Raw genomic sequence first — 13,450 nt, forward strand, 5'->3', positions numbered from 1 at the left:
CAGGGGACTGGTGCTGGGGTGAACTAGACCCTGACCAAGAGAAGGGGCTCTGTGTGTGCCAAGGAAGTGTCTCTGTGTCCTGTGAGAGGGCCGGCCTGAACCACCTCTAATGCGGGAAGAGCGAGGAAGGGTCAGAGTGGAGAAGGAAGAGTCGAGGAGGCAGAGCTGTTGGGCAGAAGCTCTCTTGCCCTGGGTTGAGGCCAGAAATCTGCTGTCTCCTGAAGGCACAGGAGCACCAGGACGGCCACATGCGAAGTGCAAAGCTAAGATCAGGATCACCTGAGGTGGTCTGGGTCTCTTGGGTGGGCCCGCATGCAGCACCAAGGGCAGCTGGTGCCCCAGGGGTCTGACCCTGCTGGCAGTTTGGTGGTTCTCTGGTGTGTGACTGGCCACACTTCCATTGGCTCCTGAGGGGCCGGCTGACTTGTGGGTTTGCGGGCGGACACGAGTTACTAGTTTGTTGTGAGCCTAAAGGATTCTGGGGCTTTCTCCCTGCAGTCCCAGCTTTGGGATTCTGAGCCATAAAGGGCCATTCAGGGGGTGCGACTGGTGACTGAGCGAGGCTCCTGCCTCATGGAAGCTGGCATTACACATGCTGTACCCCTGAAATGACTCCTTGGCTGCTACTGAGGCTTGTGTGGCTCTTGAGGGACTTCTTTGGGGTAAGTATCTGCAAGTGATTTGGGCAACAGGCCAGAGAGCTGGGCAGGCCCATTGCTGGCTCCAGCCCGAGTGGGCCCTGGCCTTTCAATAACCCTGCTGCTGTTGCTGCTTGAGGGCGTTAGGTCTGCAAACTCCAGCTGAGCAGACAGTGCCCTTTGCCAGGGCAGGGGTGTGGGATGGGCCGAGGAGCCTTTTGGGGCTGAGAGGTGGGGTAGCCCTCTGCCTCCACGTGAGCCTGCCATTGAGGTGGAGAGTGGACAGAGTGGAGAGGCTCTGCCAACCTGGGGATGGGGCACTGTCCTCCTTCCTCCGCCTTCTCCCCTGGGGATACTGGGACGATTTCTCTCTCAGTGATCTGGTGGAAAGGAGCCCTCATGGTCACCTTTGCCAGCTGCTTTGATTGAGGCCAAATGTCTGATATATTTTATTGGGGAAAGTTCACAGTCTTGTCTGATGCCCAGCTTTCTAAGGAATCACCCCAGTATTTCCAGGACTGAACGAACCACTTATACCCACCTGTTTCTGGTTTAGAAAAGACGCTGGGCACTCTCTCATCTTGTTCAGCCAGAAAAGCATGAGTTTTGGGGGTCCACAAAAGGGAGGAAAGGGCCTGGGTGTTGGGATCAAACCATTCTGGCACCATCTCTTACCCTTTGACAGTGGTCAAGACCTTGCCTTTGCCAGCCTTTCCTCCTCTGTAAGAATGACGCCTGTACCTGTCATAATGGGAGAGGATGTCTGTGTTGCTCAGCGCCAGACACAGTAGGTCCTCACAGGGCTCAGTCCCTTCTCTGTGCAACTCTTGGAAAATGACCCCATGCTGTTCTAGGTGAGAGCTCTTTTTTCTAAAATATTTATTTATTTCTTTTCCTGTGCTGGGTCTTAGTTGTGACACTTGGGATCTTTAGTTGTGGCGTGTGGGATCTAGTTCGCTGACCAGGAGTCAAATCCAGGCCCCCTGTATTGGGAGCTCAAGTCTTAGCCACTGGACCACCAGGGAAGTCCCTAGGTGAGAGCTCTTTAACAGGCAGTTCATAGTTTCTGTTATGGGCATGGTCCTGGCACCATGGGCGGACAGTGTTTGTTAGGAAACTGAGTTCATGGTAGGGGGCTTTGATGACAACCCCTGTGATGGGTGGGTCAGGGCCATGGCCATCAGCCCTTTCCCATCTGGGATGGGGTGTGTCCATTTCCCCTCCTCCCATTCACCCCCAGAATCTCTGTAGGGTTTGTCTGGCTTCTTATTTTGCTTAGCATTGTTCTCATCCGCTCCATAACGTCCTCTCACTCTGACTTGACTTTTGTCCACAGCTCCTAAAATCCATTCCCCAGAGGGTGGGATGCAGTGATTCCCTGACCCAAAGTCCTTGTCCCGCAGCTGCCCTGAGTGGTTTGGCCTACTGCTGTTTGGTCTCCAGGCCTACTTGCATGGCCCTTCTTTAATTGGGTCTCTTCCAGGGCCTGACCCCTGGAGGACAGCCTGGTATCTGATGGCACCAGGCTGTCTGTGGCGGACAGTGCCCTCTCTGAGGCTCTGGAAAGTCTTGCCCTTGGGGATCCACCTAGACTGGGGCACTTAGGCACGAGGGACGGGAGTCCCTGCTTCTTGCTGGAGCCAGTATAGACTTGGGGTTGTCACTGCACGGCAGCCTCCTCATCCCACCGCACCCCTCACTTTGCAGTGGAGAGGGCTTTCCCACCAACTGCCCCGAGCAAGGCCTCCCCCTTGCCCCCCCGCAGAGTTCTGTGTGGCACACGTGGGACAGTGTGCTAGAAATACAGATTTATTTTTCTGTATTTTCCGAAACATAATCTCGAGCCATGCTCATTTGGTTTTCGTCCCCAGAGCTATTTGGGAGAGGATGGTAGGTGGGGCGTGGGTGGGGAGTTAAATCTGGTGCTTGTGGCTGTGCAGTTGGAGTTCGTGTCTCTGTGGAGTGATGAAACCACACAGGGAGCAGCAGGCCCGTGGTTCCCCACACCACAACTGGCCCTCGGTGGGGTGAGCACCCATCACCCAAGGCCTAGAACCCCAAACTGGGACAACGTCTGTCTGTGCCAGGGGCTGAGTTCAGTTGCTGAGAAATCACAGGCTCTGAGAATGGGTCAGCTGATGCTCCTGGCAGCTTGTGCCTTGCTGGGGCCTGGGCTGGAGCTGAGGAAGTGGCATTAAGGGGGGCTCACCTCCCAGGAGGAGCCACAGCAGCAGGACAGAGTGCCTGTGCATGTGGGCCACCCCCCGGCTGCCCCAGGTGGAAGGAAATTCTCAGAACAGGCCCCTCCTGCCTCATTTCTTTGCACCCTGCAGCTTTCTTATGTAGTCGGTTAATTTGGGGGACTCGCTTTGCTGCTTGAGAGGCTTAGCTCTGGCTTCGATGGCTGGGCACCTCCTGCAAGAGGTGAGGGAACGTAAGAGGGAGGAGAATAGTTCATGTGCTCCAGCTGAAGTTACCAGGAGCTCAGCCTGATCTTCTGTCCCCTGCTGGCAGCCCAGGTTAAGGGCTGGGAACAGGTGTCCTTGGCTGAGGTCAGGAGCAGCCTAGGAGCTAGGGGGCTGTTCCTTGTCCTTGGGGCTCCCTAAAGGGACATCCACCAGGCCACAGCAGGTTGAGTGAGCCAGTATAGAGCCTCCCTTTCGGAGTTTTGTGGAAGACACAGTCTGATGGGGTGGGTTACGGTGCCTCTGTCTGAGCACCGGGGTTAGAGTTAAGCACCCACGCCAGAGGCCTCCTTGATCTCTGTGTGTGTGTTTCATGGCCATGCTTCTATCTCTGATGTGGGGCATGTGGTGTGACATTCCGTTGTGTTTGCTGGAAGCCAGTGAAAAACATCAAAACCCCTTGGTAGTGGTGATGGGGGTGCCTGGCTGGCCTTCCACTGTAACTGTTGTGGACACAATAGCCAGGGTTCAGGTGTGCAGGGCCTCAGGCTGGAAGGTGAGGAGAGCGGAGAGATCTGGACAAGCTGCAGGGGCTGCGGGGTGAGGGTCATCAGAGCTGTGGGATCTAAACGCTATGGTATCCTTTGTTTTGCCTCCCCACCCCTGCCGTTGATGCTTTGCTGTATGAGTGTGAAGGAACTAGCCAGTGTGGGTCCCTCGGATCTAGAGGTTGTTCAGGCAGAGGCAGCGTGTAGTGAAATGGCTGGGTATGAGTCCAGCTCGAGGGCCACCTGAGGCTGGGTCAGTGGGGAAAGGGAGGTGGGGGCCTGGCTGCGTCCAGTGCTCCCGGTGATCGTCTCAGAAAAGGCTCCAGCTGGCCAGATCCGGGGAGGGAGCGGGGAAGGAGCTGGTTGAGCCTATGCAGCATCCCTGCCAGTGGACCTGGCCCCCAGATGGGCACCCCCAGTGACTGGGAGACAGGTTGGATCCACACTGCTGGGGCCCCAGCGAGAGCTGCTGCTCAGAATACTGCTCAGGAAGCACTGGAGAGGCCCTGGGCCTTGCCTTGGCGAAGAAACAGCCTGGCAACATGCCTCCCCTGAGCCGGTGGATGAGTGTTTCAGGAGTGACTAATTGACTGAAAGGAGCCAGTTACCGTTAAGGCAGGGCAGTCTCAGAGAACACACGTCATACCGGGCCCTGCCGGGGCTAGGAGAGACTCCCCAGCCCCCAGGGTTTGGAAACCAGAGTGTGCTCCTCAGTAACTGCTGGGCTTCAGCGAGTCCCAGTGAAACGGGACACTGGGATGAAGGACAGGAAAATACCACAGAGTGGAAGCTTTGGGGATCTGAGATCTAAGGTGATGCGTGCTCAGTGGCAGGCAGAGGCAGATTTGTAGCCTTAAATGAATTTACTGCAAACCAAGAAAGATTTGGGTAGTCTGGGTCTCCAAAGACCTCCCGAGGCTTGGCATGAGGATCATCAGCAGTGGAGAGCTTGCATCTGCGCTGCAGTCCATGATGACTTTGGCCCACAGCAGAGCCCAGGGACAGCCGTTCTTCGGGCTGTGCTTCAAGTGCCCCGGACTGTTTTGTGCACCCTGGGTGGAAGGGTAGGAGCCTTTGTGGAAGGAACACCGAGGGGCCTGGCATAGGAGCCGTGCCGTCCTCTTGGTAAATGGGCACCGGTGGGGCGGACTGTGGGCCTCCACTCTGGGGGAGTCCTCAGAGCACCCTTGTCGCTTGCACCCTCCCTGGCATTTCCTGGGACCTGGACCCTGGGGATAGCTCTAGTTCTTGCCTGGAGGACTTCCAGCACCTGCTCTCTGGTCCTGATGCCCCTGCCAGACTGGGCTGCTGGCCACATTCTTCAGTGGTCCTGCTGCTGCTTGGCCTCCAGCATCTTGTCCCCAGCCTGGCATCTGGTGTTGAGTGACAACAGGAAGGGAGATTGACCCACGAGTATTTGTTTGGTTCCTTAGTTGCTGTGACTTCTTGGAAACCCGCCCTTCCTCAGTGAGCTCTGGGCAGGCAGAGAGCCCGGCTTTTTGATACACTGTGTACTATTTTCCTTCCCTTTTCTCTTTCCTTTTTGTTTTTCCTCAGAATGAAAACAGTTTTGTCGTTTTATCTTTGTATTCATGTAGTGTAGCTATATACTCACTAAGATATCGAAAGTATGGGACAGTAAGGAGTCTAAGACTCAAGTAAACTTGTCACCTGAAATTGCCCCCCCTTAAGTCCTGTCAGCCTGTGGTGACTGTCCCCCTGGAAGGCTATCTGGCGCTACACGACCTGCTCCCACCCTGCGCCCAGACCCTGTGCCTGCAGCCGTGGTGCTCCGCTCCTGCTGGTGTTTTCTCAGCCACGCAAGTGGACATGGTTTCCCGTCAGGGAGAGTGGATCTGCTTTGTCCTGATGGATGGCTGTCCAGGACTCCTGGGTTCTGTGACCCCCGCCCCTGGGGCCCCACCTGCACAGGAAGGCAGTGAGAGACACGGCTGGAGGCTTCATCCCTGACCTCAGCCCTGTCCTCCCCTCTTGGACATGTCACCCTTCAGAAGGGTAAACATACAGGCCGCGCCAGAGGATTAACTGTGTCAGGGCAAGTGGAGTGCTCCAGGCAGCCTGAGCACTTGGCGTTAGCCAGCTTATGCTACTTCTTCTTCACCCCCCTTTATGAGCAGCTCAGAGAAGAGGAGCTGTGGGTAGATTCCAGAGGCGTAGGCAGACGTGCGTTCTCCTGCAGCTCTGTCTAACCTGCCTTCTCTTCTGGGCAGGCTGAAGCTGCCCTTGCTCCATGACCTCGGGTCCCTTTCCAGCCTACAACCTGTCTGGTCTTTCTGGCACTGAGTGGAAGTGCTTCCCAGTGTTCCTGTTGTCCATAGGTGTATGGACAGCACTGCTGTGTCGGCCCCACTGACAGGGGCCCCTCCCACGGGCAGCAGGGGTTCCTGTTGCTCCCTGTGCTGCTCTAGAGGAACTGAGGTGGCCGTAGACAGCGGCTGCACCATCGTCCTCTAGGAGAGAACCTCCTTCATCTGGCTTTGCTTGGGGGATGCCAGGTAGAACCACATTAAAGTTTGGCCAGAAGGAAGCGATGGTTTGCGGTGGTGTGCTGAGCTGACTCTTGCTGTGTGTCTTTCTGCCGCGGGTTGCAGGCGTTTGAGGAAGAGTCCTCGCTCTTTACGGGAGATCATGTCCCCTGCCCCAAGCCTGGATGTGCTCACTGGCCCTCAGGGCGCGGCCAGGCATAGGCCTGGCATCATCCTTTGGACAGGTGTGAGGACCTTCAGCATCTGAGAAGCCAGAGGGTCAGGTCTCCTCCCAGGGCCCCAGCATGAGGAAAGTGACGTACTCATTAGAGGGGACACGAGGTGGGGCATGGTCTGGTCAAAGGGACCAAGTTCTGGCCCCAGTGCTGGGCCTGGATAAGCCAGTGCATCTCTGTGACCTCTGGCTTCCCCTTGGAAAGTGAGGACAGTGGTGTCGGCCCAGCAAGGCTGTCAGCACAGATCGTCTCGCTCATCCTGGCCTTGACCTCATGGCCCACCTTTGTCAGTGGTGTCTGGGAACAGAGCCTCAGTGGTCGTGCTCATGCATTGGCACCTGCCGGTTCCTCCACCCCAGGCTGGGGAGAACACGGGCTGGGTGAGGTGCTCAGCCCTGAGTCCTGCTGTCACTGTCACTCATGAGATTCTGATTTCTTCCTGTGCATTGAGGATCTAGAGTGACCATTGGTGTTTGTTCTTCTTGGTTTGTTCTCACAGGGTCCAGCCACCACGGTTGCCTTTTCAAGAACGGGGGAGTATTTTGCCTCTGGCGGTTCAGATGAACAAGTAAGTAAAGAATGGTCTGAGGGATCCCAGTGGATACTGAGTAGAACAGACAGGGGACCGAAGTGCCCCAGAGATGGATGGGCTGGCTTTCACCAGCTTCCTTGGCGGCTTTCAGCAGCCGTAAAGGCTGGATCCTGGGGTAGGGTGCTCAGAGCGGCGCCCTGCTTCCCCAGAGCAGGTGCTGCAGCGCCGACCATGGCAGCATCTCAGAACTCCTGCTGCTCAGACCAGTGTGGGCTGGAAGGAGTCTGGGTTAGTGTTGCCATGAGAAAGGTAAAATAGAGGGTTTTTTGTTCTGGTTTCTTTTTGGCCATGAGGCATATGGGATCTAGTTTCTTGACCAGGGATCACACCAGTGCCTCCTGTATTGGAAGCGTGGAGACTTAACCAGTAGACCACTGGGGAAGTCCCCAGAGTTTTTTAGGAACTTCTTTTTCCTGATTCTAGGTGAATAATTAGATAATTATTGGATGCTTTCCATGGACCTGGTAATGTGGGCAACACGGCAAGAGTGTGACCCCTCAATGAGTCCTCAGGGCAGCCCTGGGGAATTTTCACTTCAGCCGTTCTGTGGGTGAGGAAGCTTGAGTCTGAGCTAGGACGTGGCTGGAGGCTGCGCTCCACTGTCTGCCAGCCATTGCTCCCTGGCCTGCTCATGTGCTGTCTGAGGGACAGCATTTTCCAGCTCCACGACTGCAGAACTAGAACATGTGTGAGGAGGTCCTGTCCTGCCTTGCCACCATGTCCCTGGGGTCTGGCCCAGAGTCTGGGGCCTGGTAGTCCTCCCACTGGAAATCTTTCTCCAGGTTCTGGTGCAGCGCTGCTTGGCCAGAAAACCATACTTCCCGGAGCTGGGGAGGAAAGAGTGGCTGTTCTGAGGCAGTGTGACCTGGTAGGTTGCCCAGAATGTTCATCCTGCTGCTCCCAGCCTTATAGCTCTGCTGGCTTCTTCACCCAGGACAGTCCCACTGGCTTCCCAGTGAGCTCCAGCCCTAGCTGATTTCGGTTCAGTCTGTCAGTAAAGCAGAGGGTGGTTGGAGACACAGCAGGGCTACGAGATGGCAGGTGTCTTCCCACACCAGCACCAGTTCCTGTGCTGACCAGACAAGGCAGGAGGAAGACCAAGGAGACTCCTGAGCCTTCCCTGGGTGTGGAGTCCTGGCTCATTGCTTAGAAGACTAGGGAAACTAATAAATCCACACCATAAGTAAAGTTCTGGTAAAAGCACAAGAGACACCCTGGTAGGAAGTAGGGTCCCCCACCCTGAGCCCTCCTTCGGCAGCCACCGCTGTCAGCTCCCCAGCTGCCTTCTTATTGTGTGCTCTGAGAGCCTTTTGGGAATGGCATTTGTCATTCTCTCTCCACATTCCTGATAGCCATTCCTCTGCTCAGGATTATTCAACAGTTAGACTGGTGCAGTGCACAGAACCCTATAAACAAGGGGGTGAGTGCCGACGTTCTTTTTGTAAAGGGGACCAATGAGAGACCCTGGATCCCCATCAGCTGGGGGTGATGAACAGTGCTGCTCTGTGGGTGGTGAGCAGCTTCCCACAGAACCAGGCTTATGGCTGCGTCCCGATGGGGGAAGCATCAGGGGACATTGAGTTTCCATCTTGTGTGGATCCGGCAGTTTTTCGGTGGCCTCAGTTGACTGCTGGACACGATTCACAATTCCTGCCATCCTGGAAGTGGCCCTGGAGGAGTGCTGACACCCTCCAGCAGGGAGCACTCTTACCCAGCTTTTGTAAGAGGAACTTCAGGGCGTGAAGATCCTCCTATTGGGATGTAGAATAATGGGTGTGTTAACCACTTCTCTCTGGGGCCAGACTTCTCCCTGGGGCCAGTGTCTGAGTTTTATAGCAGCCCTGTGAGGCGGAAACTACCATTCATCCCCATTTCACAGATGAGGAAAACAGGGCATAGAGAGATTGAGTCCCTTGTCTAGAGCCACACAGTAAGGGGTGTAGCCAGGATCTTAAACCTAGTGGTATGGCCTGGAGTCTGTATCTGAACCACTTTTCACAGTGAGGCTGGCCAGGCTGCCACTGTAAAGAACTTCTATTTTGGTGGGGAGATAGGTGATAAACATGGGAAAGCAGACAGAGATTTAAACAACTACTGTGTCTGATGCCTTGGAGGAAATAGAGAGCTATGATCAAAACTAGCAAGAGGGCCAGGGAAGGCCTCTCTTAGAAGGTGGTGTTAGGGCAGACATTTAGCCTGAGATGCTAGGTATACAGAGCCTGGACCTGGGATGCCCCAGGCACAGGGAGCAGCCAGTGCAGAGGCCCAGTGGTGATGGTGACTCTCCACCCTGATGGAGCACCCGATCCTCTCGGGGCCTGTTCAGAAAGTCTGCTCTCCAGAGAGGTGGGGCAGGTCCAGAGATGAGTGGGGGTGCCAGGTGGGGACCACAGTCCCACCATTGGCCCAGAACTTTGGCGGTAGCCTCTGGGCCCATTTTCTCCGTGAAGAAGGACAGGTAAGGGGTATTTCTCCTCCTGATTCTGTGTGCTTGTCGGTCTTGACAGGTGATGGTTTGGAAGAGTAACTTTGACATCGTCGATTATGGCGAAGTGCTAAGAGTGCAGAGGCCCCCAGCCACGCGGGCCAGCTCCTCTGGGACTCTGGTAAGTGGCCTGACAGGCATTATCCTGACTGAGCCCTGTGGCTGGTGGACTGGGTCATGGTCAACAGCACTGGGCTCAGGGACAGTGGGGGCGCTGCAGGTTTAGGCAGGTTCCAGGGAAGAGACCTGGTAAGATCTCATGATTTACCAGAAACTTCTTAGGTGCTTGTGGTGCTTTGTTTCAAATCCGGAGTGAACAAACAAGATGTTAGGAGGCTGTCAGCATAGACTGCCAGATGCCTAGGCCCCGCGTCGTGTGCTGGGGGATTGTTTCTGTGGTTCAGGCCACTGGCTGGTTGAGGCCTAAGGAGAGGAAGGACCTCTCTGGTGCCGAGCCTTGGGCGCACTGTCAGATTCCTAGAGGGTGCAGGGCCTGAAGCCACAGCTAGGACGAATGGGAAGGGCCCCAGCCCTGTTCTCACTTCCTTTTTTTTTTAAACCATGGAAAGGAAGTTCCTCAGCCACAAACCATTTTTAGTACCTTTGTTGGTAAAAGGGCATTCAGTGTTCCTGAATTAAAAATATTCAATAGTTACCAATATTTTTTGGACAAATATTTGGGGTAGAAAAGATAACTGATATGGTCTCATGCTTTGAAGAAGGTAATTTTCAGCTTTGGCTGAAATAAACAGTGATGCCAAGGAGGTGGAGCCACGCGGATTGTCAGCTCTGGTGCAGGCTGCTTAAATCCCTCCTGCCTGGACCTTAGTGGCGGCTTGGCCTTTCCCACATGCAGAAGCTGGCCTGAACAACAGGAAGCGGCTTGCCCAAGGCCCCCAGCGAGTCAAGGTTGGCCCAGAATAGAACCAGGAAGCCTCCAAGTCCATCCCAGGGCTTTCTTTGGCTCCAGCAGAGGCCCCACCCTGCCCACGGCCCGTCCTACATGTGGGACTCCCTCTAGGAACACGCCAGGTTGGGGTTTAAAGCTTTTCTTCCAAGAGTTGCCCTTGGCCCAGAGGTTTTGTTCTGCCTCCACATTTGCTAAGGAGTGTCCAGTTCTCAGCTTTTGGTTTTGTTGGGAGAGTGGTGGCTGGGTTGCCCAGTGGTCTGCTTGCCGCTATTTCATCTTCCACCCATAAAAGCATTTTCCAGACTGGGGGTTTTTCCAGTGGGGTTGTGATCCCTTGGGGTCCATGTCCACCTCCTCTACAGCTTCCTGTCTCTTGGGTATTTATGGTGAACCACACCCTGTTGAGGCCTTGACGTGTAGTGCTCTGTGTATTCCTGACCTCCTCACGATGAGTGCTCTGAGTGATTGTTCTCGTTCACCGTTGAGACACCTGGGGCGTAGTCGCCCGCTGCAGTGTGTAGTCCTGGGAGCCCACCGTGCTGGCCCCCTGGGCAGGGCTGACAGAGCTAGAAACTGCAGGTGGTAGAGTGCTGGCTGGAAGCTCTTCCCATCCCAGGAGAGGGGGAGTCTGCTGTCTGTCTCTTGGGAATGGTTAGTAATCAGCAGCAAGGGGAGAATCCCATGCTCCTTTTCTGGTAGCTTTTGGGAAAGTAACTTAGACAGCTGTCCCATGTCCCTTCAGTCTGAGCCAGAGACAGGGTGTGGGGCACCCTTGCTTCCCATAGCTGCAGGGCCTGGTCATCTAGGATGGAGGGTGTGCGGTGGGAAAGCCAGCAGGACAAGGCAGGGTAGGGTCTGGCTGGCCGAACCATTAGCAGGCCTCAGAAAAAACATCTGTTCCCGAGCTAGCCTCAAGCCCTCTGCCCAGTGGGCATCACCCTGTGGGGCTCAAATCAGGAAAGGGGTGTGGGACCTAGAGTCTGCACCCTGGCTCCGTGGTCCAAAAACGCTCACTCTTCTCAAACCTCTATTTCCATAGTGGGACCCGAACACCCCCACAGGCAGGCTACCAGGACCCCACGTCTGATGTAGGTGACTTCTGCTAACCCAGAAAGTGACTTGACTTTTTAATCCTAAAGTCATTCTTTGTTTCAGGTTTTTTTCTCCATTTGTCACAGGCCCCTTTGAGACTCTTGACGTGATGTGTAGGTCCTCCTCCAGACATACCATGCCCACACGTGCACGCCACCAGCATGTACTTTGAGTGGCAGCTCTGACCTCAGGACTCCCAGGCCAAAGAGGAGAGCTGAGGGGTTTGTTTGGTTTGTTTTATATATGTAACATAAAATTCATCATTTTGCCTATTTAAAAAAAAAGTATATGTATTTTTATTTATTTATTTGTCTGTGCGGGATCTTACAGATGCAGGATCTTTGATCTTCATTGTGGCATGTGGACCATTTTGCCTTTTTTTTTTTTTTTTTAAGAGGTTTTCAATTTTTTGGCTATATAGGGCCTTTGTCGCTTCTGGAGGACTTTCTCTAGTTGTGGTGTGTGGCCTTCTCATTGCAGTGACTTCTCTTGCTGTGCAGCATAGGCTGTAGGCTCGCGGGCTTCAGTAGTTATGGCCCCTGGACTCTAGAGCCCAGGCTCAGTAGTTGTGGTGCATGGGCTTAGTTGTCCTGTGGCATGTGGGATCTTCCAGACCTAGGGATCGAACCTGTGTTCCCTGGACTAACAGGCAAATTCTTTACCACTGAGCCATCAGGGAAGCCCCCACTGTGCTTATTTTTAAGTGTACAGTTGAGTGGCATTAAGTACATTCACACTGTTGCACCCATCACCACCATTGTGCACAGAATTTTTTCATCTTCCCAAATTGAGGTGAGTGAGTTGGTATAGTGCAGCTCAGTGGCTAGGTTTCCCCCTGATGTGGAGAGGCAGGCTGACAAATGTAGTCTTCCTTTCTTGCCCACGGGCTTCCCAGGCACCGAGGTAGTGCTGGTGACTGATTCTGTGGCCAACCAGGGTGTCTCAGCTCCTCAGGGAGCCCCCACCCCTCTAACTCTGTCCACATACCATTCTTCCAGCAGCGCAGGGGTTCTCTGCCTTGGTGCCGTTGATCCCTTGGGCCAGATGAATCTTCACTGTGGGGGCTGTCTGTGCATGTAGGAGGTTTAGGAGCATCCCACTGGCTTGCCTGTAGCACCCCCCACCCCTAGTTGTGATGGTCAGAAATGTCTTCAGACATTGCCAGGTGTCTCCTGGGGAGCAGCACTGCTCCTGGTTGAGAGTCACTGCGGTAACTCCGCCTTGGGAGTGAGCCCAGAAGAGGGGCTTCTGCAGTAGGGCTGGCTGGGGATGGGAGGGGCTTGGGGATGGCACTACCTCTGGAGCCTGTGATCCTTCTTGATGGGCCAGATCTGGGCTCTCCCCCAACCAAGCAACTGTGGCCCAGGTCTCTCAGTCTGGCTTTCTAACACAAGCCAATTTTGTAGAAATGTTTGGCTTATCAAACTTTGGAATCTCCAGGAGTGATGGTAAACAGCAGAAAAAGACCTTTAACAGTTTGATTTTCCTTACTTCACTTAAAGTGTGTTCTTGCCCTTCCTGCCTGCAGGCTTCCCCTGGCTCTGAGGTGTAGTGCCTGGTGAGGATTTGGTGGCTTGGCTTCTCAGAGAGCCTTGAACACCACTGCTGTGCCAGGGAGCTCTTGATCCTGATGTCCACCTTCCCCTCCTCTCCCCCCCAGCCCTGTTTACACTCCGGGTCTCAGATTCAAATGCCACATGAGTCACCCCTGGGCATTTGGGGATGTTAGAAGCACATTGGGCCAGGTGCTGGATCTTGAATTCTGGACCACACGCCTGTTAGAGTTTGGCAGTCTAAAGCCAGAGGGGCAGACCATGGCAGGGGCGGCCCTGTGAGCCTGTGACAGCCCCTGGCCTGGACCCCTGCCCTGGCTGTGGCTTCAGCGCTTGCTCTTGGAATGAAGGCCATCCTTGAGCCCACTGTGAACAGAGCTCTGTTCAGTGCCGGAGCTATTTTCAACCTCTGGTTGAAATTCACAGCTTATTTTTAGACACATTTCATGTTGAAAAGCAAAAGCCATTTCCCAGCCCTTCAGAATGAGAATAATGGGTTCCATTT

At 54.6% G+C, this 13,450-nt stretch overlaps 1 protein-coding gene across 3 annotated transcripts in view; it reads left to right on the top strand.

Annotated features, from left to right (window-relative positions):
- The window catches only part of POC1A (POC1 centriolar protein A), a 100,633-nt gene that overhangs the window by 49,949 nt on the left and 37,234 nt on the right, over positions 1 to 13,450 (top strand). For all 3 annotated transcript variants that reach the window (XM_019984992.2, XM_019984987.2, XM_070776590.1), the window contains 2 exons: positions 6,813 to 6,881; positions 9,413 to 9,511. In XM_019984992.2, coding sequence (XP_019840551.2) covers positions 6,813 to 6,881; positions 9,413 to 9,511 — 168 coding nt within the window. The remainder of the gene's footprint in view (positions 1 to 6,812; positions 6,882 to 9,412; positions 9,512 to 13,450) is intronic.

Source organism: Bos indicus, chromosome 22, assembly GCF_029378745.1.
Source record: "Bos indicus isolate NIAB-ARS_2022 breed Sahiwal x Tharparkar chromosome 22, NIAB-ARS_B.indTharparkar_mat_pri_1.0, whole genome shotgun sequence".
Lineage (NCBI taxonomy): Eukaryota > Metazoa > Chordata > Mammalia > Artiodactyla > Bovidae > Bos > Bos indicus.